We start from the raw sequence: 23,618 nt of genomic DNA, 5'->3' as shown, positions 1-23,618 counted from the left end.
AAATTACGCACGTAAAAGCACTGAATGAGCAAAAAGCGAAGAACGCAGGACTCAAAGCTCGCACAAAGCTCGTCCTGCAGCCCCCCTTCTTGCCGAATCCTAACCAGTTGCTGGCGACGCGGCGTCGAGCCAGGACACGCACTTCCCACGCTCCTTTCATCCCCAAAAAAACACGAAATTTCCCACCAAGACGCGCAAAATTCAAAAGTAAAAACTAAAAACAAAACCAAAATATATTATATTCCGTAATGTATAGTTTGTACGAGCCGAGTGCAAACAATGCGAGTGCGGCACGCATGAGTGAAAGTGGCCAGGCCGTAAACGGAAGTATGTCCTGGGAGAATCGCGAGTTAGTCGAGCGGCTGAATCCGGATGTGGAAATGCAAACGCCGTCGAATGATACGCTATCGGTGCCCGCATTTGACGATCGTGCATTGGTCGGGGTTATTATCTACGCGTGTGTTTTTATTGTTTCTTCGGTGGGCAATCTTACGGTTTTCATCAGTATGTGTCGCTCGAAGCGGAGGAAATCGAGGATCACGATGTTGATTATACATCTTGCTGTTGCGGATCTCATTGTTACTTTCATCATGATTCCGTTGGAAGTAAGTTGGAATTCTTTTTATTCGAAAGCAGATAAATATTTATTTTAAGTTAATTAATGTTTAATTTAATAGAAAAAAGTGTTTTTTGGGCTTAAAATATTAAAATTTTATATTTTTTGTTTTAATTTTGGGTTTAAAAGCTAAAATATGTTTTTACCGCCATAGGGCATTACTTAAATTAATAATAGAGTTGTTTTTCTTTTATTTTATTCATTATTTATCATGATTTTATGTTTTAATACCAAGAAATAAATAAATTTTGTTTGCTTATTAAATTTTATACATTTTAATAGATTTTTACTTATTTTTGTTTTTATTCGACTGCTATAAGCGTACTAATTGCGTTTGAAATGCTGTAATGCTTTTGAATGATTAATTAGTTAATACTTTANGAGCGGCTGAATCCGGATGTGGAAATGCAAACGCCGTCGAATGATACGCTATCGGTGCCCGCATTTGACGATCGTGCATTGGTCGGGGTTATTATCTACGCGTGTGTTTTTATTGTTTCTTCGGTGGGCTATTTGCGGATCTCATCGTTACTTTTATCATGATTCCGGTTGGAAGTAAGTTGGAATTTTTTATTCGAAAGCAGATAAATTTTATTTTTAGTTAATTAATGGTAGAATTTAACAAAATTGTTTTTTGGGGGTTAAAACGTAAAATTTAATCTTTGTTTTAATTTTTGAATTGAAAGGCTAAAATGTGATTTTACCATATAGGGGCATTACTTAAATTTATAATAGAGTTGTTTTCTTTTCTTTTGTTAAAATTACATTTATTATGATTTTTATGTTTTTAATACCAAAAATAAATAAATTTTTGTTTTATATTAAGTTTTATACATTTTTAATAGATTTTTTGACTTATTTTTTTTGTTTTATTCGACGCTGCTATAAGCATTACTGGTACGTTTTGAAATGCTGTAATGCTTTTGAATGATTAATTAGTTAATACTTTTATTTGTTTATATATATAATTTTATAATTTTATGTTATTTTATGAGTAATTAGCTAATAAATTAATAATTAAACAGAAAAAAAACGCATTTTTCTGTGAAAATTTGTATTTTTTTGTTAGTTTGAAGCAAAATTTCAATATTTTTATTATTTAAATAAACATAATCTAATGCAGAATTTTATTATCTATCTATACACAAATTAATTATTTATTATCTCTTTTAGTTTAGAAGTTACACGCGATTTATCAACATTTTCTATTTTTACATTTCATCAACTTCAAAACTCAATTTTTTGTTTAAAAAATTCCTACAAGAGTACTAATTACGTTATAAAAGTTGTAATACTAATAAATTATTCATTACTTAATACTTTAGGTGTTAATATATAGTCTTTCTCAATTTTATTACTTTTTAACCTTTAAATTAATCTTTAAACAACAAAAAACATTTTTTTGGGGAAAATTTATACTTTTTTTGAATTTTCATATTTTTATTATTTAAATGAACATAATCTAATGCAGAATTTTATTATATATCTATATAAAAAAGAATCAATTATTTATCTCTTATAGTTTAAAAATTACGCGCAATTTATCAACATTTTCCATTTTTACATTTCATCAACTTTAAAACTCAATTTTTTGTTTATAAAATTCCTACTAGAGTACTAATTACGTTATAAAAGTTGTAATACTAATAAATAATTAATTAGTTAATACTTTAGGTGTTAGTATTTAGTCTTGCTATATTTTATTACTTTTTAACCTTTAAATTAATGTTTACACACCAAAAAACATGTTTTTTGTGAAAATTTTAATTTTTATTCCAATTTCCTCCCAAATTTTAATACTTTCATTATTTAAATAAACATAATCTAATGCAGAATTTTATTATCTATCTATATAAAAAAGAATCAATTATTTATCTCTTATAGTCTAAAAGTTACGCGCAATTTATCAACATTTTCCATTTTTTCAGTTCATTAATTTCAAAACTCAATTTTTTGTTTAATAAATTCCTACAAGAGTACTAATTACGTTATAAAAGTTGTAGTACTAATGAATTATTCATTAGTTAATACTTTAGGTGGTCATATATAGTCTTGCTAAATTTTATTACTTTTTAACCCTTAAATTAATGTTTAAACAGCAAAAAACATTTTGAAATAAAAATTTACAATTTTTTGTATTTCCACCCGAATTTTAATACTTTTAATATTCAAATAAATAAAATTTAATACAGAATTTTATGCTGTATCTACACAAAAAATATAATTGTTTATCTCTTTGTATTAAAAAGTTATACGCAATTTTGCAACAAAACATAAAATGGATAATCATTTCAAAACAATGTTTCCCTTCAATATTTATTAATTAAAAATATTCCAAGCAAAGTAATGTTTACTCTAGTTTAAAAAATAAAATCCTCAAGTTCCAATTCGATTTGCATCCAACCTTTAACCTTAAAGACGAAAAGACTAAAGACTAAGTTTAATTTGATTTGTGATTACTTCCTCGAAACCGGATATCTCACAAATCTAATTTTAAATTTATTGGATACACTTTATAAATATTTTTTCCTCTTTCAAAAGTAATTACCTGAGATACGAGTACATTAACAATACGCAAACAAAAGAAGCACCGATGTTCCGGCTGTGCTTTTTCCGATCACGAAAATAGCACGAGTTTGCAATCTAATCGCACTGCGTGCGTGTCCTTGTCCTCGTCGTCCACTCCTAGCTGAATAGAGTCTGAAAGGATGCGCCATGCACCCACTTGTCGAGGACGAGGCCACACTGCTTGAGGGTGTTTACACTTGTAGATAGCTTTCAAGGAACGGAAGGGTTTTGATCAGCGATAAAAATGTTAAAAAGAATTAAAGGCTTTGATGTTTAAATCAACATGAAAGCTCATTAGCCAAGGTGTTTTAGTTATCTTTTGATGTGAATTGTAATGTTAAGTAAGCATTAACCTAATTTTTATTTGTGGTAATGCGCTACCTACGCAACCCAACACACACGCAGTGAATAAATCATATTTTTCTGTGGAAATTTGTAGTTTTTTGGAAATTTCAAGCAGAATTTCAATAGTTTTATTATTTTATTAAATATAATCTAATGCAGAATTTAATAATCTCTCTATTCTAGAAAGAATCAATTGATTATCTCGTTTAGTTTAAAAGTTATGCGTAATTTATTAAAGATTTGCTCTTTTTCCATTTCTTTGACTTCAAAACTCAATTTTTTGTTTAAAAAATTCCTACAGAGTACTATTAACGTTAGAACTGTTGTAAAACTGTTAAATGATTAATTATTTAATACTTTTTTAGTTTATATATAAGTTTGTGTTATTTTGATATGATTCAGGTAATAAATTAATACTTAAACAGAAAAAAACGCAACTTTTGGTGAAAATTTGCACTATTTTGATTATTTCACTCAAAATTTAAATATTTTCATTATTTAAATAAACATAGTCTAATGCAGAATTTAATAATCTACCAATAAAAGAAAGAATCAATTGATTATCTCTTTTAGTTTAAAAGTTATGCGCTATTTATCAAAGAATTTCTCTTTTTCCATTTCTTCAACTTCAAAACTCAATTTTTCGTTTAAAAAATTCCTACAAGAGTACTAATAACGTTAGAACTATTGTAATACTGTTAAATGATTAATTTGTTAATACTTTATTAGTTTATATATAATTTTGTGCTATTTTGTTATATTTAGCTAATAAATTAATACTTAAACAGAAAAAAAACAATTTTTCTGTAAAAATTTGCACTTTTTTGTTTATTTCAACCAAAATTTTAAAATATTCTTTATTTAAATAAACATAATCTAATGCAGAATTTAATAATCTATCAATACAAGAAAGAATCAATTGATTATCTCTTTTAGTTTAAAAATTATGCGCCATTTATCAAAAATTTGCACTTTTAGCATTTCTTCAACTTCAAAACTCAATTTTTTGTTTAAAAAATTCCTACAAGAGTACTAATTACATTCGAACAGTTGTAATACTGTTAAGTGATTACTTAGTTAATACTTTATTAGCTTATATATAAGTTTGTGTAATTTTGTTATTAATTAACTAAAAAATTAATGCTTAAACAAAAAAAAAAACACAATTTTCAGTAAAAATTTTAACTTTTTTGTTAATTTGAAGCAAAATTTCAAAATATTTATTATATAAATAAACATAATCTAATGCAGAATTTAATAATCTATCTATATAAGAAAGAATCTATTGATTATCTCTTTTAGTTAAAAAATTACACGCAATTTATCAACATTTTCTCCATTTCCACTTCTTCAACAACAAAATACGAATGCTACGAGTATTTCTATTAAAGCCACGAAAAGCTCACGAAAGCTCAAAAAAGCTTAATAGACGGATATCGAACAAAAGAGAAGTGCCAAATGTGTGCTACCCTCATGAATACAAATTAAACATGTGATTTATACCTCAATCATTACTTGTCACAAAAGTATGTCAAACAAAGTTGCCTAACTCACGAATTACATTCATCAAAACATTAAAATATTAATCATACGTATAAATTAGAAATAAAGATTCCAAGAAATAAATTTACATATGCTCAGTTCCCAGTGCACATGTGTATATTAAGTAGCATATATTACTGCAACCAACTTCACACAAGGTTGCCTAGGGTGATATGCAAATACACAACCTGGAATAATGATAGAAAAATAAAAAAAAGACCAAAAGCTAATGTAAGCAAGCACGACGGGCAAAAAAATAGCACCGTCAACGTATTTTTCATTGCAGGCAAAGCCGAATCGATAATAATACGTGCGTTCCGTAGATAATGAAAAATTGGTCGGTTGACGCACCTATTCGCATTCAAAAGGATTGCGTTCGCTTTATTGAACCAACAAACGACACAAAAAAGAAATTGAAAGTGAATTAAACACATTTACATTAACATGTACAACAATGAAAAACACCCAAAAAAAAAAAAACAATAAAAATTAGTACGTTATAGATTTCACTGTGAATTTGTATTAAGTGCCTAAATATTATTCAAATATTGACGGATAATTACAAATTCATCTATTGTTTGCACACGGATTTAGCTTTATGTGAGCTTTGGTCAATGCAAACACATTTCGAATATTTGCCGTTGGGAAATTCAAATTTCCACGAATTAAATGCTTAAAAATAGACGCGCAGCGTTAGAAAACGCATTCAAATATTAGTTTTAATCGTGTGTGCGCGAGAGCAGATTTTTTTTGCTCCGACATGGTGCACTCATGAAATATTCATCAAAAAACGCGATTTTTATTTGCCGCGCACGTGTCACGACAGGTAATCAAGCGAATTGAATTTCGATTGGCCTTGAAACGATAATTTTATGTAAATCGATTGATTTAAAGCTTTAGGGCAGCTTAAAACGTGCCAAATTTATTATTACGACTACGCATGACTAAAACTTTACAAATTACATTCGAATTAATACGACAACGTGAATAAAATATAAAAATTTTGAGGTTACGTTGAAATTCCGCGAATATTTCTGATTTTTGGAATGTGCGCTGAGAAATCCTAAATATGCGAAACATGTAAAACATCCAAAGCTTATATTTTACCTTCTGGACGTTTTAAATACAAAATAAATTTATTTTATAACAAAAAATATTAAATTTTTTTTATTGCGCATGCGCAGTAGTGTAAATATAGCTAAATATATTCAGGTTATGTTATTATCTAATGTGACGTGTAAGCACTTAATGTATTTCTGACAGAATAACCTTCGGCGAGTTATTTCCTCCTTCCGGCTTGGCCATTAGCGATGGCAGCAGCCAGACACCCGGAATAATATCGTTCCGGCATTAATGCACTAGACACGCAAGCTTTAAAGCTTCAAACTCTCCAGATGACACACAAGTAATAGTTCTATGTGTGTATTGCAATACATCCCTACTAATATTATAAATGCGAAAGTCCTGATGTTTGTTACACTTTCACGCAAAAACTACTTAACCGATCATCATGAAAATTTGTACACATATCCTTAGTGGTCCCCGAATGGTTATAGGCTACTTTTTATTTAATAAAAATAATTATTTTTTAAATAAAATAATGAAATTGTTTAGCCAATAATACCTCAGCATCTGGCTATTTGACTACTTTAACGCCATCTAGCATTCCAGCAATGAAGCTCAAACCTAAGTACTATAGTACCATCACACTGTATTATCACACTGTATTACCGACAGCTACGTCAACATCAAATCCAATTGACTACACTATGGAGACTGTACACTATACTTCCATAGACTATACTTTCAGTCATTTTCAAGTTCCCGCCATTCTACTTCATTGTTACTTCTTCTGTGACTACAGACGCGTACGGAAGCAACTTCATTATTTTAGATATTCGCGAGCGAAGCCGCGGGTTAAAGCTATAAATCATGTAAGAGTAATTTTTGTTTATATGTTTGTATGACGGGTTGCGGGCTGGTTTCGTCAACCGTAAAACAATTTGCTCGTTTCTTATGTGTTGTGCACCGGAATGTAACAATATTTATTCAGTGCGTAAACATTGCGCTGAAATGAAATTCATTGCATTTCATTCGGCACGCGCAATAAATATTATGAGCTTTGAATACGCGCTGTACTCGACACAACAAACACGAATCGCGCAACGGTGCATCGGTAAATATATCAATGGCCGCCCACACCCTTTGCCGCCCTCGCATGCCCGAGTCTATTTGTTCATGCGAACGTGATGCAATACTTGGTAGACAATATTTGGTTCAAATGCATGTTGCCCACAATTTAATTTGTCTTTAGCTGGAAATTATTAGTGTTTTTATTTTTAGTTAAGGTTATGTTGTTTGATTATTTACCATGGTGACTGATGTCAGAGTAATGGAGGTAAATTGAGGTTAAGTTCGGTGTGTTGCATATTTGTATGCAGAAAATTCATGGGTAAATTAAGCGGATTTAATTGGTTATTTGAATCGGGGCTTCAGTAAAACGCAAATTAAATCAGCATTACCGCTAATTACGCGCATTCATTGCGTGGTATTCAGGATTAATGCAGAATTAGGATATGCGAGTATTTCTGTGTCAAAGCTTGTCGTATGAAATCTGTTTGAATCTGTTTTGGTGGATTTTAATTGCTTTTTGTTTGGTTTTTGATTAAAATGCTCTTATAAACAGTTTAATTCGGTTAGGAATGTGGTAATGCGCTTAAATAGTTTGATAAATGATAGTATATTTAATTATTTATAGTTTTATGTTTTTTTGTTATTATTTATTCAGTGAATTAGTGTTTAAATAGGGAAAAGAAGATTTTTTGGTTTTTTCTTTCACTTTTTTGTAATTTTCAGCCAAATTTTAATACTTTTATTATTTAAACAATTATAATTTAATGCAGAATTTTTTTATCTATCTATATGCAAAAACATCAATTATTTATCCCTTTTAGTTTAAAAGTTATGCGCAATTTATCAACATTTTCACTTTTTCTCATTTTTCCAACTTCAAAACTCAATTAATACAATTAATACAAGAGTATTAATTTCGCTAGAAATATTGCAATACTGTTAATTGATTAATTAGTTAATACTTTATTTAATTATTTATAGTTTTGTATTATTTTATTATTATTTACCAACTAAATTATTATTTAAACCATCAAAAAACACATTTTTTGTGAAAATTCATACTTTTTTCAATTTTTCGCCTAAATTTTATCATTTTTTTAATTTAATTAAACATAATTTAATGAAGAATTTTATACTCTATCAATATATAAAAGAATTAACAATTTATCTCTTTTAGTTAAAAGTTATGTGCAATTTATCAACATTTTCGTTTCTTTTTCATTTCTCGAACTTTAAAACTCACTTTTTGTTTAAAAAATTCCTACAACAGTATTAATTGCGTTAAAAATATTATAATCTTGTTATGTGATTAATTATTTAATACTTTCTTTAAATATATATAGTTATGTATTATTTAATTATTATTTAACATCTAAATTATTATTTAAACAAAGAAAAAACACTTTTTTTGTGAAAATTCATACTTTTTTTCAATTTTTTGCCTAAATTTTATAATTATTTAAATTTAATCAAACATAATTCGATGAAGAATTTAATACTCTAAACAATTTATCAACATTTTCGTTTCTTTTTTCATTTCTAGAACTTTATAACTAATTTTTTTGTTTAATAAATTCCTACAACAGTATTAATTGCGTTAGGAATGTTGTAATCTTGTTATATGAATAATTATTTAGCACTTTTTTGAATTATATATAGTTCTGTATTATTAAATTATTATTTAACATCTAAATTATTATTTAAACAAACAAAAAACACATTTTTTCGTAAAAATTCATACTTTTTTTAATTTTCCAGCTAAAATTTAACATATTTAAAATGTTTCCATACATAATTTAATGAAGAATTTTATACTCTATCTACACAGAAAAAAACAACATTTTATCTCTTTTACTTTAAAAGTTACACGCAATTTTCCCGCCTCTTGCATTTCTCCAACTCCAAAACTCACAACACCTCAACTCTTCTCAAGTGTCTCACATTGATAAACCGATATAACTTGTCCGCCCAAAAAGCCTGAAAGTTAATTCACTTAATTTGCAACTTTTCCGAACGCGAAAGTCAATGTATAAATTAATAGCCTTCAGTTTCCTGATGTATGGATTAATGAATGCTAAGAGGGTGGAAATTAAAGTGCTCTCGGCGCATGGCAACCGCACAAAAGCTCGCAGGCTGTCGGCGGTGTGATTATCGACATGTTGCAAGCAATTAAACTACATATAGGTCTACCTAAGTCATTACGCACGCAAGATCTTACAACGCGCAAAAAATTGATTAAATTCTCACTCAAGAGTTTTTTGTTCAACAACGTTTAACGACGAGGTTTTTGTATTTAAATATTTTATTTTAAATCTTCGAAATGAAAGGTTATTAATACTTAAAATGCCTAATACGCAAGCGCAAACTCCAACCCGTGACTAAAACCCGTGATTAAAGTACTTTAGTCACTACTTTACCTTTTCGTGTTTAAAATACGAATATTTGTGTCTTAAAACAGTGGAAAATAAAAAAAAAACATTTTTGTCTGTCAACAAGCTGCACCTCGTGACTAAAACCCGTGACTAAAGTACTTAACTCACGCCCTGTGTCGCCTGTGTTAAAAATACGACTCTTTGTGTCTTAAAACCGAGGAAAACAAAAAAAAACATGTTCTGTCTGTCAACAAGCTCCACCTCGTGACTAAAACCCGTGATTAAAGTACTTTAGTCACTACTTTACCTTTTCGTGTTTAAAATGCGAATCTTTGTGTCTTAAAACCAAGAAAAACAAAAAAAACATTTTTTGTCGGTCAACAAGCTCTAACCCGTGACTAAAACCCGTGACTAAAGTACTTTAGTCACAACTTTACCCGCCCGTGCTAAAAATACCATTCTCTGGGTCTAAAAACAGCAAAAAACAAAAGAAAAACATTTTTTGTCTGCCAAGTGTCACAGACATTGAGATATTTCAATCCGTGATTAAATTTCTTCACAAAATGAACTCCTTTCAGTCTTGCAAGATAATTATTCATAGAAAAACCAGGCTAGCCGTGAATATTAATTTTAATATTCATTTATATTAATGTTTTTTCTTTTTCATTGGAAGTGCTATGTTCGATACTTATATCTCATCTCAAATTTCTAGATTTTCTGGAGGATAACAGTGCAATGGTTGGCTGGAAATATCGCGTGTAAAATATTACTATTCCTGCGAGCTTTCGGCCTCTACCTGAGCAGTAACGTCCTGATGTGCATCTCACTGGATCGCTACTTTGCCATTTTGCACCCGCTGACAGTGACGAATGCCCGGAGCCGTGGAAAGACCATGTTGACATGTGCTTGGTTCGCATCCTTTGTCTACGCTATACCCCAGGTGAGCAATTGTTAATCTCCAGGTTTTATAAAGCACAGGATTTTATTTTTATTCTTTTGTGAATAAAAAGTTTCATTTCAAAGAAATATATTAATTTTTCTGTGTTTATGCTCCGCCTATGAGAGTTATGCGCATGCGCAGATGTTTTTTAGGTTATGCTTGGATATAGCTTGGTAATCTGATATGAATTTATCCCAAGTTAATTAATTTCGTTGAGTGTTGGAAATCCATTCGCTCATCTTCGCACCGGAGGGTCGGTGCTTCGAGTGATGATGATATTATATCACGACCATCTAATTAGTCGCGAATTATCGCCGTGACACGTCTGCAACGCATTGTGCGCATTGTTCGTATTTGATCTTTGCTAATTGCGCAATTATTGCCATTGTGATCATTCGTGCATATTAATTTTTAATCATTTTAATCGTATAAGTGTAAAATTATATGATTAATTATTTGTTTTGTTAAATTAACATAGTTTACAAGTTGTTTCAAGTTTGGCGGGTGTTACACAAAGTCTAAAGTGTCAAATTGTCAGAATTGTTGATGTTTTAAGATTAAGATGTGTGAGAATTTTGGGATTTGTATAGTATAGTAGCAGTTTGTATAGTACCAGGAAGGGATTAAACTAAGTTTTGGGAAAAGGGTTCAGCCGAAACAATATCAATCTTGATTAACTACATTAGTTGGGTATTTTCTTATAGAGAATTTCCTGTTGAATAAATATATTTAAGTTGCTTATTTCTATTGTTTTTAGTTTAAAAGATATTACCTATAAAAAAAAACCTCGAAAAAACATAACGCAGCACACCCCTGTGCCCATTTTTCCTTATAAAGTATTTTTCATCTTTTAGAATTCCAATTTAACCAAGCAATATTATAGAAAATAGTCCGTAGATTAAAACGCTGCGATCAGATCTTAATTATCTCTTTTAGTTTACGAAATAATCGCGATTGAATAAAATCGTCAAAAATTGATAAATGTCACTTTTTAGCACTTTCAGTCGCATTTTTCGACCTGTTACTGTAGGAAATATAATTATTTTACATTTTTATCTGGTAGAGAATTTCTCAATCTTTCAGAATCAGCAATTCGTTGGTCGCTAGCGCTTTTAGTTTAATAGATATTAATTATCAAAAATCGTCGATCAAAAGTATCAAGCACCCCCCCTTAGCAATTTTTTTCTTAAGAATGAAAATTTCATCTCACAGATTTCCGTTTTAACTAGCCTATCTTATAGAAAATAGTCCGTAGATTAAGACTCTGCGATCAGATCTTAATTATCTCTATTAGTTTACGAGATATACACAATCTAAATATCAAAAAAAATAGAAAAATTACATTTTTGCTCTCGTTTTTATCGATTTTGCGTATGCTAGTCACACAAATTGTGACGAAAAATAATAAACAATTTGAGTACTCACAATTTGATCAAACCCGACTGTCCTTTGACGTTGCGTTCGCTGACTAGACACAAAACCCACAAAGAGTCACAAAATTGCATTTCTGCGAATTTAACGCGTTGTTTATTTTTTATTCCGGTTCAAAATGGAATTAAATAAATATGCAGAGCAACAAATGAACACCCACTAAATTGGTAGTCGCTAACATTTCACACGCGATAAATAATTAGCAAAACACCCAACACGTCTGTTAACCGAGAAACATTTGCAATGGTGAAGCCAATAAAACACGTTTTACACGTACACGCGGAGCTGTAATAGCACAGAATAGCCGGAATAGCACAGCGAAGTGCATCAGTGAACATGCCGTAGCATGAAATCAAAAATGCGTGCCGTTCTCGCAGATAAAATGTTGTTTACAAACATTCGACTATTCATTTATGTTTAAAAATGCATTACTGTGCCATCTAACGAGTAATCTAACAAACTGGATTACTAAGTCACATTTGCATTTATTTTTGAATTTTTTACTTATGATTAATTCTTCAATTTTTATCTTTTTCATTCTATATTATTTTCTAATAGAGAATTTCAAGTTGATTAATAATTTTTAATCCGTTCTTTTCTATTTCTTTTACTTTCCGAGATAATCGCAATTGAAAAATCGAAAAAACAAAGACTGCTCTCCCATTATGCCATTTTTAATTATGAATTATTCCTCCACATCTTAAATTTCCATTTTCCTAGCTTATATAATAGAGAATTTTCCGTAGATTAAAAATCTTCAATCCGTTCCTCTCTATCTCTTTTACTTCCCGAGATATTCACCATCCAAATATAGATAGAAAACTCATCACTCTAAATTATTCATATCTCTATAATATTTTATAAAACTATAGTAATAAACTAAAAACTAAACATGAAACACGATTATCTAGTGCATACAACTTTGCGCGTGCGAAAAGTTTGATGTAGTTTCACGTGCGATAATAATATAAAGTTTCTCAAGGTGGAAAAGTAAAGTTAAAACAGTGTTAATATCTAATGTGTAAATATACTCTCGCGGAGATAATTTGATGCAGTTTTCGACCTGTTGAGTAGTGCTTTTGTAAACATCTCTTTGTCGTTGTGTTTTTCCTGTCGTTCACACGTCTATTCAGACTAAAATATTGAATTTTGCATTTTTAAGCAGAATTTTATATTTTCCACAAGAAAAATGCTCAAAGTTCATTTTTTGTTTAAAAAATTGCTACAACAGTATTAATTACGCTAGAAATATTGCAATACTATCAAATTATTAATTAGTTAATACTTTGTTTAATTATATATAGTTCTGCATTGTTTTATTGGTATTTAACCACCAAATTATTGTTTAAACAAGCAAAAAACACATTTTTTGTGAAAATTTGCACGTTTTTTTTTAATTTTCCAGCGAAATTTTAAAATTTTTCGAATTTAATTAAACAAAATTTTATGAAGAACTTTTTACTCTATCTATATAAAAAAGAATTAATAATTTATCTCTTTTAGTTTAAAAGTTATCCGCAATTTATGAACATGTTACCTTTTTTCATTTCATCAACTTCAAAACTATTTTTTTTTTGTTTAAAAAATTCCTACGGCAGTATTAATTACGCTAGAAATGTTGTAATTGCGTTAAATGATTAACAAGTCAATACTTTATTTAATTATATAAACTTCTCTATTATTTTAATAATATTTCACCACTAAATTATTGTTTAAACAAGAAAAAAAAAACACATTTCTTCGTAAAAATTCGTTTTTTTCAAATTTCCAGCAAAATATTAACTTTTTTCATTAAATTCTTTCTGTTTTAATTTGTCTAATTCCTAATTAATGCAAATTTATATTGTTTCAAATAATTTTCAATTTTTCCTAAGAAAAATACTTAAAAACAAAAGAAACTAACAAAAAAGTAACCAATTTAAAACTTTTAACTTAATCATTCATTTAATGAAAGACTAAAACGCGCAATAAGTTGCCCATAGTCTCCCAAAACTTCCCGGCATTCTTAACCAAACTTTTCGGCTTCCAAACAAGCAGCAACTCAAAAAACTTTCTGTTTCGCAACTCTCCGAATGTAATTCTCTAAAAAACACGAAAATACCTTCGAAATACTCGCGAAATACGACACTTATACATTTTAATGATGACAATAATAATAATAACCCACATAAAAAAAGCTTAACCTTGTATATGCGTGCCTTTGATGTTTGTTTGTTCTGTTTTTGCGTTCTTACAGAGCTTCATCTTCCACACGGACGTTCATCCGCACTTCGCCAACTTTACGCAATGCGTTTCGTTCGGCTTCTTCCGGTCGCAGGGGCACGAGATGCTCTACAACTTCCTGTGCGTCGTGTGCATGTACTTCCTGCCGCTGTCGGTCATCGCCGTCACCTACCCTGCAATCTGGTGGGAGATACGCAAGAAGTCAGCTGAACGCGCTGGAGGTGACGCATTCATTCTTTAAACAGACTTTTTTTTTTTTTGATTTTTCCTTTGTGTGGGTTGCCTACGGCCTCATTTTTTGTGGAATATTTTATTGTGATGTGTGAAGGACGATTTTTTATGAGACGCACGCAAATATTGATTCATTTTTTGTGGATTTAAGCCGGAAATAATTAGGTTTTCAGATATACAAAGCAAAAAGTGTAAAAATTTAAATATTTTGACATTTTAACGTCAAAAAATGAGAATTTTAGTGTTTATTTAGTCCTAGGGACAAAATAAACTAATTTTTAGGCTTGGATATTGCCTAAATCCACATTAGGTTATGTTTTGACAGTTTTATAACCTTAAAAGCTTATAGTTACCTGTATTACCGACTTATCTTGCTCCCAATTCAAAAATCTCATATAAAACTTAAATATTTTAAGTTAATATGATTTCTAACCTTAAAATTTTCCATTATTTTCCAGGTCGAGCATCAAAAAACACAGGATTACGTCGTTCCGATGACAAAGCGATCGAAAGAGCAAAAATACGCACACTACGCATGACAATCATGATTGTAGTTGTTTTCGTCGTCTGTTGGACCCCTTACGTCGTCCTGACACTATGGTATGCAACCAATAGTACAATATATTAATTATTATTGCATAGTGGGTTGCCTATATTTATTAAAAATCTATTTAGGTATATGTTCAGTCGAGATAGCGCCGAACGTATTACACCTTGGCTCCAAGAGGGCTTATTCATGATGGCCGCCTCGAATAGCTGCATGAATCCGATCGTCTACGGATCGTATGCAATTGATTGTCGCGCGATGTGCTGTCATCCAATATCAAGACGATCACATGCAGCACATTCACAGCAGATAAATCATTGTAAGAATAATCATTTTTCCAGCAGGGAAAAATCACATTTCTGTTGGTGACATTATAGAAATATTTTTCCTCTTGATAGCGAATGGTTCGCGGAATATTTCCGCTGCAAAATTGAATACGTTACCCCTGAGAAATCACCTGACAACTAAACAAAGTGAAACTACATCGGTGCCTCCTAAGGTGATGCAACCTAACCTATTTTCTGTGCTTTAGTGAGTGTAGAGGTTAACTTTGTGGTTTTAGACACGAGATGGCAACGCGCAACACTTCGTCAAGAATCATTTGCTTTGCATCGACTACATTCCCATGATGACGCTTGCAGGGGGTATGGACCAGCCGCCGCCACAGCCGCAGCCGCCGTCGCCAATCGATTGCCAATCACAGCTTAAATTAACTTTTTGATGAGGCGATTCGGTTGTGACACGTTATGTTGTTGATACTCAATAAAATTCTAGGCATTGATTGATCCAACGACTTTCATTTGTATATGTGATAAATAAATATGTGATATATAAACGACTCAAATATTTTTTACCTTTATACCACATTTAAACAATAAAAACAAGATATTGATAAATATTCTATCAAATCATACACACAGCGACATCTAGCGGATTTTTTTAAGAAGTAAAAAATCAATACCAGTGCATAGGTTGCCATCTAGAGTCAATTTTACGTAATATATTCTTGGTTATATTTATATTTTGTGTTTTGAGTGTTTCCTGTGCAATACACAATTAAAATCTCCACAAAAATGAATTCATCTAACAAGCCACGTACTAGTATACTCGATAAACCTTTAAGTAAAGGAAAAGGCGATGTTTCTCTGAGTTGTTTCGCGTTACTCTTCTCTGAAGTGGTGCAATACTCACAAAACAAGTCAAGCACTGTTGTCGAACTACAAAACAGGTGTGTAATTCTTTAAAAAATCATTCTATACATAATATTAATCAATTTACTTGTAGATTACACAGTCTGGGATATAATGTTGGCAGTAAAATCATTGATCTGTACTTTGTAAGAGAAAGAAATGCAAAAAGAGAAATCAAACTGTTGAATATTCTGCTTTTTGTAAAATCAACATTATGGAAGGTAATGATAATAAATCCAAGTGTTTTTTACCAAGTTATGCTAATGTTTTGCTTGTAGGCTTTGTTTGGAAAGGAAGCTGATAAACTTGAACATTCTAATGATGATGAAAACACTTACTATCTGATGGAGAAGGAGCCAATAGTCAATAAGTTTATTTCTGTACCAAGAGACAAAGGCAGCTTGAATTGTGCTGTGTTTGTTGCTGGAATTGTGGAGTCTGTGCTAGTTGGTACAGGTTTTGTAAGTATCCGCCATGTTGTTGATTTCGTTGTCATGGATACACGCCATAAGTATTATTTGATTGGCTATAGATTAGATTTTTGACATTTGACATCTAATATTTCAAATGTCATTTTTTACAATTTTACGTATAACTTTTGAATTATTAACTCTATTTTAATTATTTCTTCAGTTTTAAACATCTAGTGAGTTTCTCCTTCTACTCACATATAATATAAGCAATAAAATATTGTTTTTAGTGGTTTTTACGTAGAATTTCTTGTTTTTCTGTCCGCAGGCCGCAAAAGTAACTGCGCATTGGCACAAAGGCACAACATACATGGTGAAATTCGATGATGCGGTTGTGGCGCGTGATAAGCAGCTGGAAGACAGATAAGTAATGATTAATACATGTGCAAAGCATCAACAATTCCACAATTATTGAACAATTGTTAATATAATACCATTCAACTCTATTTACACGAATTGCATTTAATTTATTATGATTTTCGCTAGTATTACTATGTTAGCAATATAAGATTGATGAATTTAGATGAATTTGAATCGACGGTCCTTGTAGGCGACTTGTCCGGTGCGGTACTTCTCTTCGTCTCGTTCTCTCTGCGTTTTAAAGATGTACATGGTCGCAGCCAGCGGTATAACGACGCAGAATAATCCAGTGCGGACGTTTTTAGCGTTTGCTTTGAAATGTTCAAAGGAACTCAGACGCATGGCACCGAAACGTTGAATTGCTGGATCAAACTACAAAAAAAAGCAAAAATATTGAAAATTTCTTAAGATTTTGATTAATTTTATTCAAATTTCACGTGATTTTGTGTTGTGGCGACTGATAAAAGTATTATTTGTGTGTAGAAACAAGAATTATGTTTAAAACAAGCTTAAAAAAGGTAGAAATAACCTAAAATCAACAAAAGTTGGGTTAAAAACATCAAAATACATAAAAATTAGTGTAAAATTCGCGTCAAATTCACGAAAACCTAAAATATTTATAAATTTTCATTGTTAAAACACGCGTTAATGAAGGTTTATTCATTTTTTGATCAAAATAACCTCAAAAAAGGTATAAATAACCTGAAAATCAACAAAACTTAGGTTAAAACATCAAAACTCATAACAATCTAAGAAAAATTGGGTTAAATCCGAAATATTCATTAATAAAACACGAGTTAATGAAGATTTATTCATTTTTTGACCAAAATAACCTCAAAAATTCAAAAATAACCTCAAAACAAACAAAAATGACGTTAAAATCGTTAAAATTCATCAAAATGCAAGAAAATTGACAAAAAACTAATATTTTTATAAATTTTCATTAATAAAACACGCGGTAATGAAGATTTATTTATTTTTTGATCAAAATAATCTCAAAAACACAAAATTAACCTCAAAACAAACAAAAATAACTTTAAAATCATCAAAATTCCCCTAAAAAATTAATCACTTTCTGTAACATTTAGATTAATTTAATTTAAATCTGATGATTTGTACATGAATTCAATTACGCAATGATTTATTTGTTCAACGAGCACATTTGACCAATACATTTGTGAATGTTAAAGTTGAGTTGAATCGTCGATCAATGACGTGCAGCTCAATTACGAACGCTACGAAGGCCCATCACGCGCTCGCAATAAGCATAATCACCCGTGGAATACATGAATTTATACAACGACAAAACATAATCGCGCGGCTAAATACCGTCACCCGTCAAAACGCTAAAAAACAATATCACCACCTTACGCAAGTCATTTGTTGTGTATTTCTGTGAAGCAGATAGAAAGTGTCGAAGCGACGAGCCACGTGTTTTTCCCCATGGCAAGCAATCTAAATCGTTGTATTTATTTTTTGTCTTGTTGTCTCGTTGAGTTGACAGCAAACATTTCACTTTTTTCAGCGTGCTTGATTGGATTGATTGTCAATCGGTCAAATGTTAGTGGGTCATCGAATTATAACATTAAATAAACATTACAAACGATTTTAAGGATGCGGTATGCGCGAAATGATGAATTTTGAATAAACATCATTGTTGTAATCTCTTTTGTGAAAGCGCAAGTCTGGTGGGAATTTCAAAGCGGTAATCAATCGCTTATCATCGAATTAATGTTTTTTAGCTTTTTTGCTGATAGATACAAGTGGTACTTGTGCATGGAAACAGAAATTATGAATAAAACATGCGTCAATGAAGGTTTTTTACTTGTTTTTTGTACAAAATGCGGCAAAATGACAAAAATCACGTTAAAAAAATTGAAAAGTAGGTTAAAAACATATAAATTCATGAAAATTAAAGTAAATTACACGATAATTTGACCAAAATATAAAATATTTATAATTTTCATTAATAAAATACGCGTTTATGAAGATTTTTACTGTTTTTTGTTGAAAATTGTGTCAAAAAACTTCAAAATAACAAAAATTAGGTTAAAATTTACAAAATCCAAGTAAAATTCACGATGAATCGACTAAAATTTAATATTTTGTTCATATTTCATTAATAAAACATGCGTTAATGAAGGTTTTTTACTCGTTTTTTTTGTAAAAATGCGTCAAAATGACAAAAATCATGTTACAAAATTGAAAATTAGGTTAAAAACATAGAAATTCATAAAAATCTAAATGAATATCACGATAATTTGATCTTAATTTCAAATATTTATAATTTTCTTTGATGAAACATGCGCTTATGAAGATTTTTGATGTTTTTTGATAAAAATTGCGTCAAAAAGTCAAAATAATTTCAAAACAACAAAATTTAGGTTAAAAATCGCAAAATCAAAATAAAATTTACGATAAATTGACTAAAATTTAATATTTTTATAATTTTTCATTAATAAAACATGCGTTAATTTAGTTTTCTCTAATTTTTTGCCAAAAATAACTTCAAAACAAGTAAAAATTACGTTAAAACCATAAAAATTCATAAAAATTCACGTAAATTCTTTCTAAATCCAATCAAATCTAAAATATTTGTAAATTTTCTTCTAAATGTCACGCAAATATCGTAACCGCGTAGGAAGACACTGAAGACCTATGCAAATGCGTACTTTGTGCCTGATTGCACCTCTCGTAAACTCTCGGCGCGCATCATCCTCTCTGCGAAAAGAATAAATGAAGGAAAAGACTTTCGCGAGTTTCAATATTCATCTAACTCGCAACGCGCGCGTACCTAACAAAAAAAATCCACAAGTGATTAATCATAAACTAAAATTACAAGTTTCCAAGAAAGAAAAAAATCAAATAACAATCAATAATTACCTTTAAATCAACAAAAACACAATGAAATTCCGCGTAAAGTTGTTAATATTAACAACGTGCGCGGTTTTTACAACTGCACAACGATATAATCACCAACGGCGGCAGATCCTGCCTGTAGCGCCGCAATTCCCAACCGGAAATATAAACGCGGGTGTTTCCGGCACGGGACAAGCAAATTTTGATGTTAATATCATCGGTCCACGGCAAAGAAATGAACAGACAATTGAAGAAGCATGGAATAACTTCAAGGTAACAAAAATAACAAAAAAAAATTTAAAAAATAAAAAATCTATGCTCTGAGATGCGGTATAAGTACCGAACATACATTATTCCTGTATATATTAATTTTAGATAACCTTCAATAAAATATACAGTTCCCAAATGGAAGAAAATTACCACCGTGAAGTTTTCATCGAAAACACCGCGAAAATCTTCCGCCTGAACGACGATTACGCAAAGGGTTACATAAGTCACGCGCAAAAAATCAACGGATACGCTGATATGCTCCACCATGAATTTGACAACGCTCTGAACGGATTTAACAGATCACGGATAGGTTTGGATATGAATATTATCCCTACACAAAGATCCAGCGCGTTTATCGCGAGCGCAAACGTCCGCAAAGATCCAGCGCGTTTATCGCGAGCGCAAACGTCCCGATTCCGGATTCCATCGATTGGCGTAAACTGGGCGCTGTTACGCCTGTGAGGAGTCAAGGATTATGCGCGGGTGTTATGCATTCAGTGCAGTAAGTCAAAAAGTAAAATTAAATAATTTTAGCCTAAAATTTAAAATCGCTTATCATGGAATTAATGTTTTTAGTTGTTTTGCTGATAGTTACAAGTGTTGCTTGTGCTTGGAAACCGAAATTATGAATAGAACATGCGTCAATGAAGGTTTTTTACTCGTTTTTTGTACAAAATGCGTCAAAATGACAAAAATCACGTTAAAAAATTGAAAATTAGGTTAAAACGTAGAAATTCATGAAAATTAAAGTAAATTACACGATAATTTGACCAAAAATATAAAATATTTATAATTTTCATTAATAAAATACGCGTTTATAAAGATTTTTGCTGTTTTTGTTGAAAATTGTGTCAAAAACTTCAAAATAACAAAAATTAGGTTAAAATTCACAAAATCTAAGTAAAATCCACGATAAATTGACTAAAATTTAATATTTTTTAATTTTTCATTAATAAAACATGCGTCAATGAAGGTTTTTACTAGTTTTGTTTTGTAAAATGCGTCAAAATGACAAAAATCACGTTAAAAATTGAAAATCAGGTTAAAACGTAGAAATTCATCAAAAACTAAGTAAATTTCACGATAATTTGACCTTAATTTCAAATATTTATAATTTTTTTCATGAAACATGCGCTTAGGAAGATTTTTGCTGTTTTTGTTGAAAATTGTCTCAAAAACTTCAAAATAACAAAAATTAGGTTAAAATTCACAAAATCTAAGTAAAATCCACGATAAATTGACTAAAATTTAATATTTTTTCATTTTTCATTAATAAAACATGCGTCAATGAAGGTTTTTTACTAGTTTTTTTGTACAAAATGCGTCAAAATGACAAAAACACGTTAAAAAATTGAAAATTAAGTTTAAAACGAAGATATTCATGAAAACTAAGTAAATTTCACGATAATTTGACCTTAATTTCAAATATTTATAATTTTCTTTCATGAAACATGCGCTTATGAAGATTTTTGCTGTTTTTGTTGAAAATTGTCTCAAAAACTTCAAAATAACAAAAATTAGGTTAAAATTCACAAAATCTAAGTAAAATCCACGATAAATTGACTAAAATTTAATATTTTTTCATTTTTCATTAATAAAACATGCGTCAATGATGGTTTTACTAGTTTTTGTACGTAGAAATTCATCAAAAACTAAGTAAATTTCACGATAATTTGACCTTAATTTCAAATATTTATAATTTTCATTAATAAAATACGCGTTTATAAAGATTNAATATTTATAATTTTCATTAATAAAATACGCGTTTATAAAGATTTTTGCTGTTTTTTTGTTGAAAATTGTGTCAAAAAACTTCAAAATAACAAAAATTAGGTTAAAATTCACAAAATCTTAGTAAAATCCACGATAAATTGACTAAAATTTAATATTTTTTTCATTTTTCATTAATAAAACATGCGTCAATGAAGGTTTTTTACTAGTTTTTGTTTTGTAAAAATGCGTCAAAATGACAAAAATCACGTTAAAAAATTGAAAATCAGGTTAAAAACGTAGAAATTCATCAAAAACTAAGTAAATTTCACGATAATTTGACCTTAATTTCAAATATTTATAATTTTCTTTCATGAAACATGCGCTTAGGAAGATTTTTGCTGTTTTTTTGTTGAAAATTGTCTCAAAAAACTTCAAAATAACAAAAATTAGGTTAAAATTCACAAAATCTTAGTAAAATCCACGATAAATTGACTAAAATTTAATATTTTTTTCATTTTTCATTAATAAAACATGCGTCAATGAAGGTTTTTTACTCGTTTTTTGTGCAAAATGCGTCAAAATGACAAAAATCACGTTAAAAAATTGAAAATTAGGTTAAAAACGTAGAAATTCATGAAAAACTAAGTAAATTTCACGATAATTTGACCTTAATTTCAAATATTTATAATTTTCTTTCATCAAACATACGCTTATGAAGATTTTTGCTGTTTTTTTGTTGAAAATTGTGTCAAAAAGCTTCAAATTTTTGTAGGCTGGAGCACTCGAAGGACAATATTACCGTAAAACTGGCGTCCTCACCGACTTAAGCCCACAGAATTTAATCGACTGTACAAAGGATTATGGTAATAATGGCTGTAATGGAGGATTAATGAATCCAGCCTTTCAATATGTCAAGGATAACATAGGAATTGACACAGAGAATTATTACCCGTACGAAGCAGCCGATAATCAATGTAGATACAAACCGGAAGGTTTTGGCACGGATAGTACAGGTTATGTCACCATACCGGAAGGTGATGAAGAAGCTTTGCGGGTTGCCGTTAGTACGATAGGTCCGATTTCCGCCGCCATTGATGCGAGTCGTGATTCATTGCAGTTTTATTCCGATGGGGTTTATTTTGATGCGGCGTGTAAGAATGCGACGAATGATATGAACCATGCGATTTTAGTAGTTGGATATGATACGGATCCGGATGGGAAACAGTTTTGGTGGGTGAAGAACTCATATGGGCAACAGTGGGGAATTGGAGGTTATGTCAAGATGGCAAGGAATGCGGGAATCACTGTGGGATTGCTTCACTTGCGAGTTATCCTTTGGTTTGATATCTTTTGAGGATGTAATATGATAAATGTTGATACATAAAGCGAGAATGTGTTGTTTTGTGTTGTGTTATGTCATCAATTAGGAGGTTAAATGATATTTAGATGTAGAAGTACTCACGACATGTCCGCCTTCGCCAGATGCATGTCGAAATGGGTCGGATTGTTGTTTGAGGAATTCATTGCGTAGTTCCAGGCGTCTTTTGGCGTTGGCTTTTAGTCTTTCGATGTCTTTCGCGGCCAAATCGTATTGTTCAGCCATTTTTTACTCACTATAGGTAGATACAAATACAGCTGACAGTGTTAGGGATTTTGACTGATTGTGTTACCAACGTTTAGGGAACTTTAGTTTGTTACTAAAACAATTTTTGAAGTTTATTTTTTGTTTAAGTACGTTTAAACAATTGATTAAACAATAACAACGCATTATATTATTAAATATAAATATAATACAATTTATAAATTAA

The 23,618-nt window shown here is 30.3% G+C and overlaps 4 protein-coding genes across 4 annotated transcripts; 3 read left to right on the top strand and 1 right to left on the bottom strand.

The window, feature by feature from the left end:
- Positions 1-248: 248 nt before the first annotated feature.
- On the top strand, positions 249-15,669 carry LOC135790755 (adipokinetic hormone/corazonin-related peptide receptor variant I-like). The gene is made up of 7 exons (XM_065301026.1): positions 249-605; positions 10,289-10,516; positions 14,184-14,391; positions 14,860-15,001; positions 15,077-15,267; positions 15,347-15,447; positions 15,511-15,669. The coding sequence occupies exons 1-7, from the start codon at positions 249-251 to the stop codon at positions 15,667-15,669; spliced, it is 1,386 nt and encodes a 461-aa protein (XP_065157098.1).
- A 302-nt stretch (positions 15,670-15,971) lies between these two features.
- On the top strand, positions 15,972-17,130 carry LOC135790129 (trafficking protein particle complex subunit 5-like). The gene is made up of 4 exons (XM_065300182.1): positions 15,972-16,176; positions 16,233-16,359; positions 16,417-16,599; positions 16,877-17,130. The coding sequence occupies exons 1-4, from the start codon at positions 16,022-16,024 to the stop codon at positions 16,973-16,975; spliced, it is 564 nt and encodes a 187-aa protein (XP_065156254.1). The 5' UTR covers positions 15,972-16,021; the 3' UTR covers positions 16,976-17,130.
- On the bottom strand, positions 17,055-23,465 carry LOC135790130 (uncharacterized). The gene is made up of 2 exons (XM_065300183.1): positions 23,273-23,465; positions 17,055-17,340 (listed from the first exon to the last, which is right to left on the bottom strand). The coding sequence occupies exons 1-2, from the start codon at positions 23,411-23,413 to the stop codon at positions 17,128-17,130; spliced, it is 354 nt and encodes a 117-aa protein (XP_065156255.1). The 5' UTR covers positions 23,414-23,465; the 3' UTR covers positions 17,055-17,127.
- Positions 19,873-23,440, top strand: LOC135790670 (procathepsin L-like). The gene is given in 6 exon segments (XM_065300945.1): positions 19,873-20,100; positions 20,203-20,412; positions 20,469-20,574; positions 20,577-20,599; positions 22,583-23,105; positions 23,108-23,440. Coding segments are annotated over 6 exon segments (1,137 nt in total). The 3' UTR covers positions 23,155-23,440.
- Positions 23,466-23,618: the final 153 nt, after the last annotated feature.

The sequence above is a fragment of the Atheta coriaria genome, unplaced genomic scaffold, assembly GCF_025399875.1.
Source record: "Atheta coriaria isolate IRGN ID8LTWV9N9 unplaced genomic scaffold, Caltech_Dcor_3.1 hic_scaffold_4_pilon, whole genome shotgun sequence".
Lineage (NCBI taxonomy): Eukaryota > Metazoa > Arthropoda > Insecta > Coleoptera > Staphylinidae > Dalotia > Dalotia coriaria.
Note: the sequence above shows the minus strand (reverse complement) of the source record. Positions and strands in the feature narration are given on the sequence as shown.

What these genes read in the sequence shown, in the direction of transcription:
- LOC135790755 (XM_065301026.1), top strand. Translation starts at nt 249, where the DNA reads ATGTATAGTTTGTACGAGCCGAGTGCAAACAATGCGAGTGCGGCACGC. An exon ending in GTCAGCTGAACGCGCTGGAG is followed by an intron (nt 14,392 to 14,859) that starts GTGACGCATTCA and finishes ATTATTTTCCAG; the next exon opens with GTCGAGCATCAAAAAACACA. An exon ending in TACGTCGTCCTGACACTATG is followed by an intron (nt 15,002 to 15,076) that starts GTATGCAACCAA and finishes AAATCTATTTAG; the next exon opens with GTATATGTTCAGTCGAGATA.
- LOC135790129 (XM_065300182.1), top strand. Translation starts at nt 16,022, where the DNA reads ATGAATTCATCTAACAAGCCACGTACTAGTATACTCGATAAACCTTTA. An exon ending in GTTGTCGAACTACAAAACAG is followed by an intron (nt 16,177 to 16,232) that starts GTGTGTAATTCT and finishes ATTTACTTGTAG; the next exon opens with ATTACACAGTCTGGGATATA. An exon ending in TGCTAGTTGGTACAGGTTTT is followed by an intron (nt 16,600 to 16,876) that starts GTAAGTATCCGC and finishes TTCTGTCCGCAG; the next exon opens with GCCGCAAAAGTAACTGCGCA.
- LOC135790130 (XM_065300183.1), bottom strand. Translation starts at nt 23,413, where the DNA reads ATGGCTGAACAATACGATTTGGCCGCGAAAGACATCGAAAGACTAAAA. An exon ending in CTGGCGAAGGCGGACATGTC is followed by an intron (nt 17,341 to 23,272) that starts GTGAGTACTTCT and finishes TTTTTTTTGTAG; the next exon opens with TTTGATCCAGCAATTCAACG.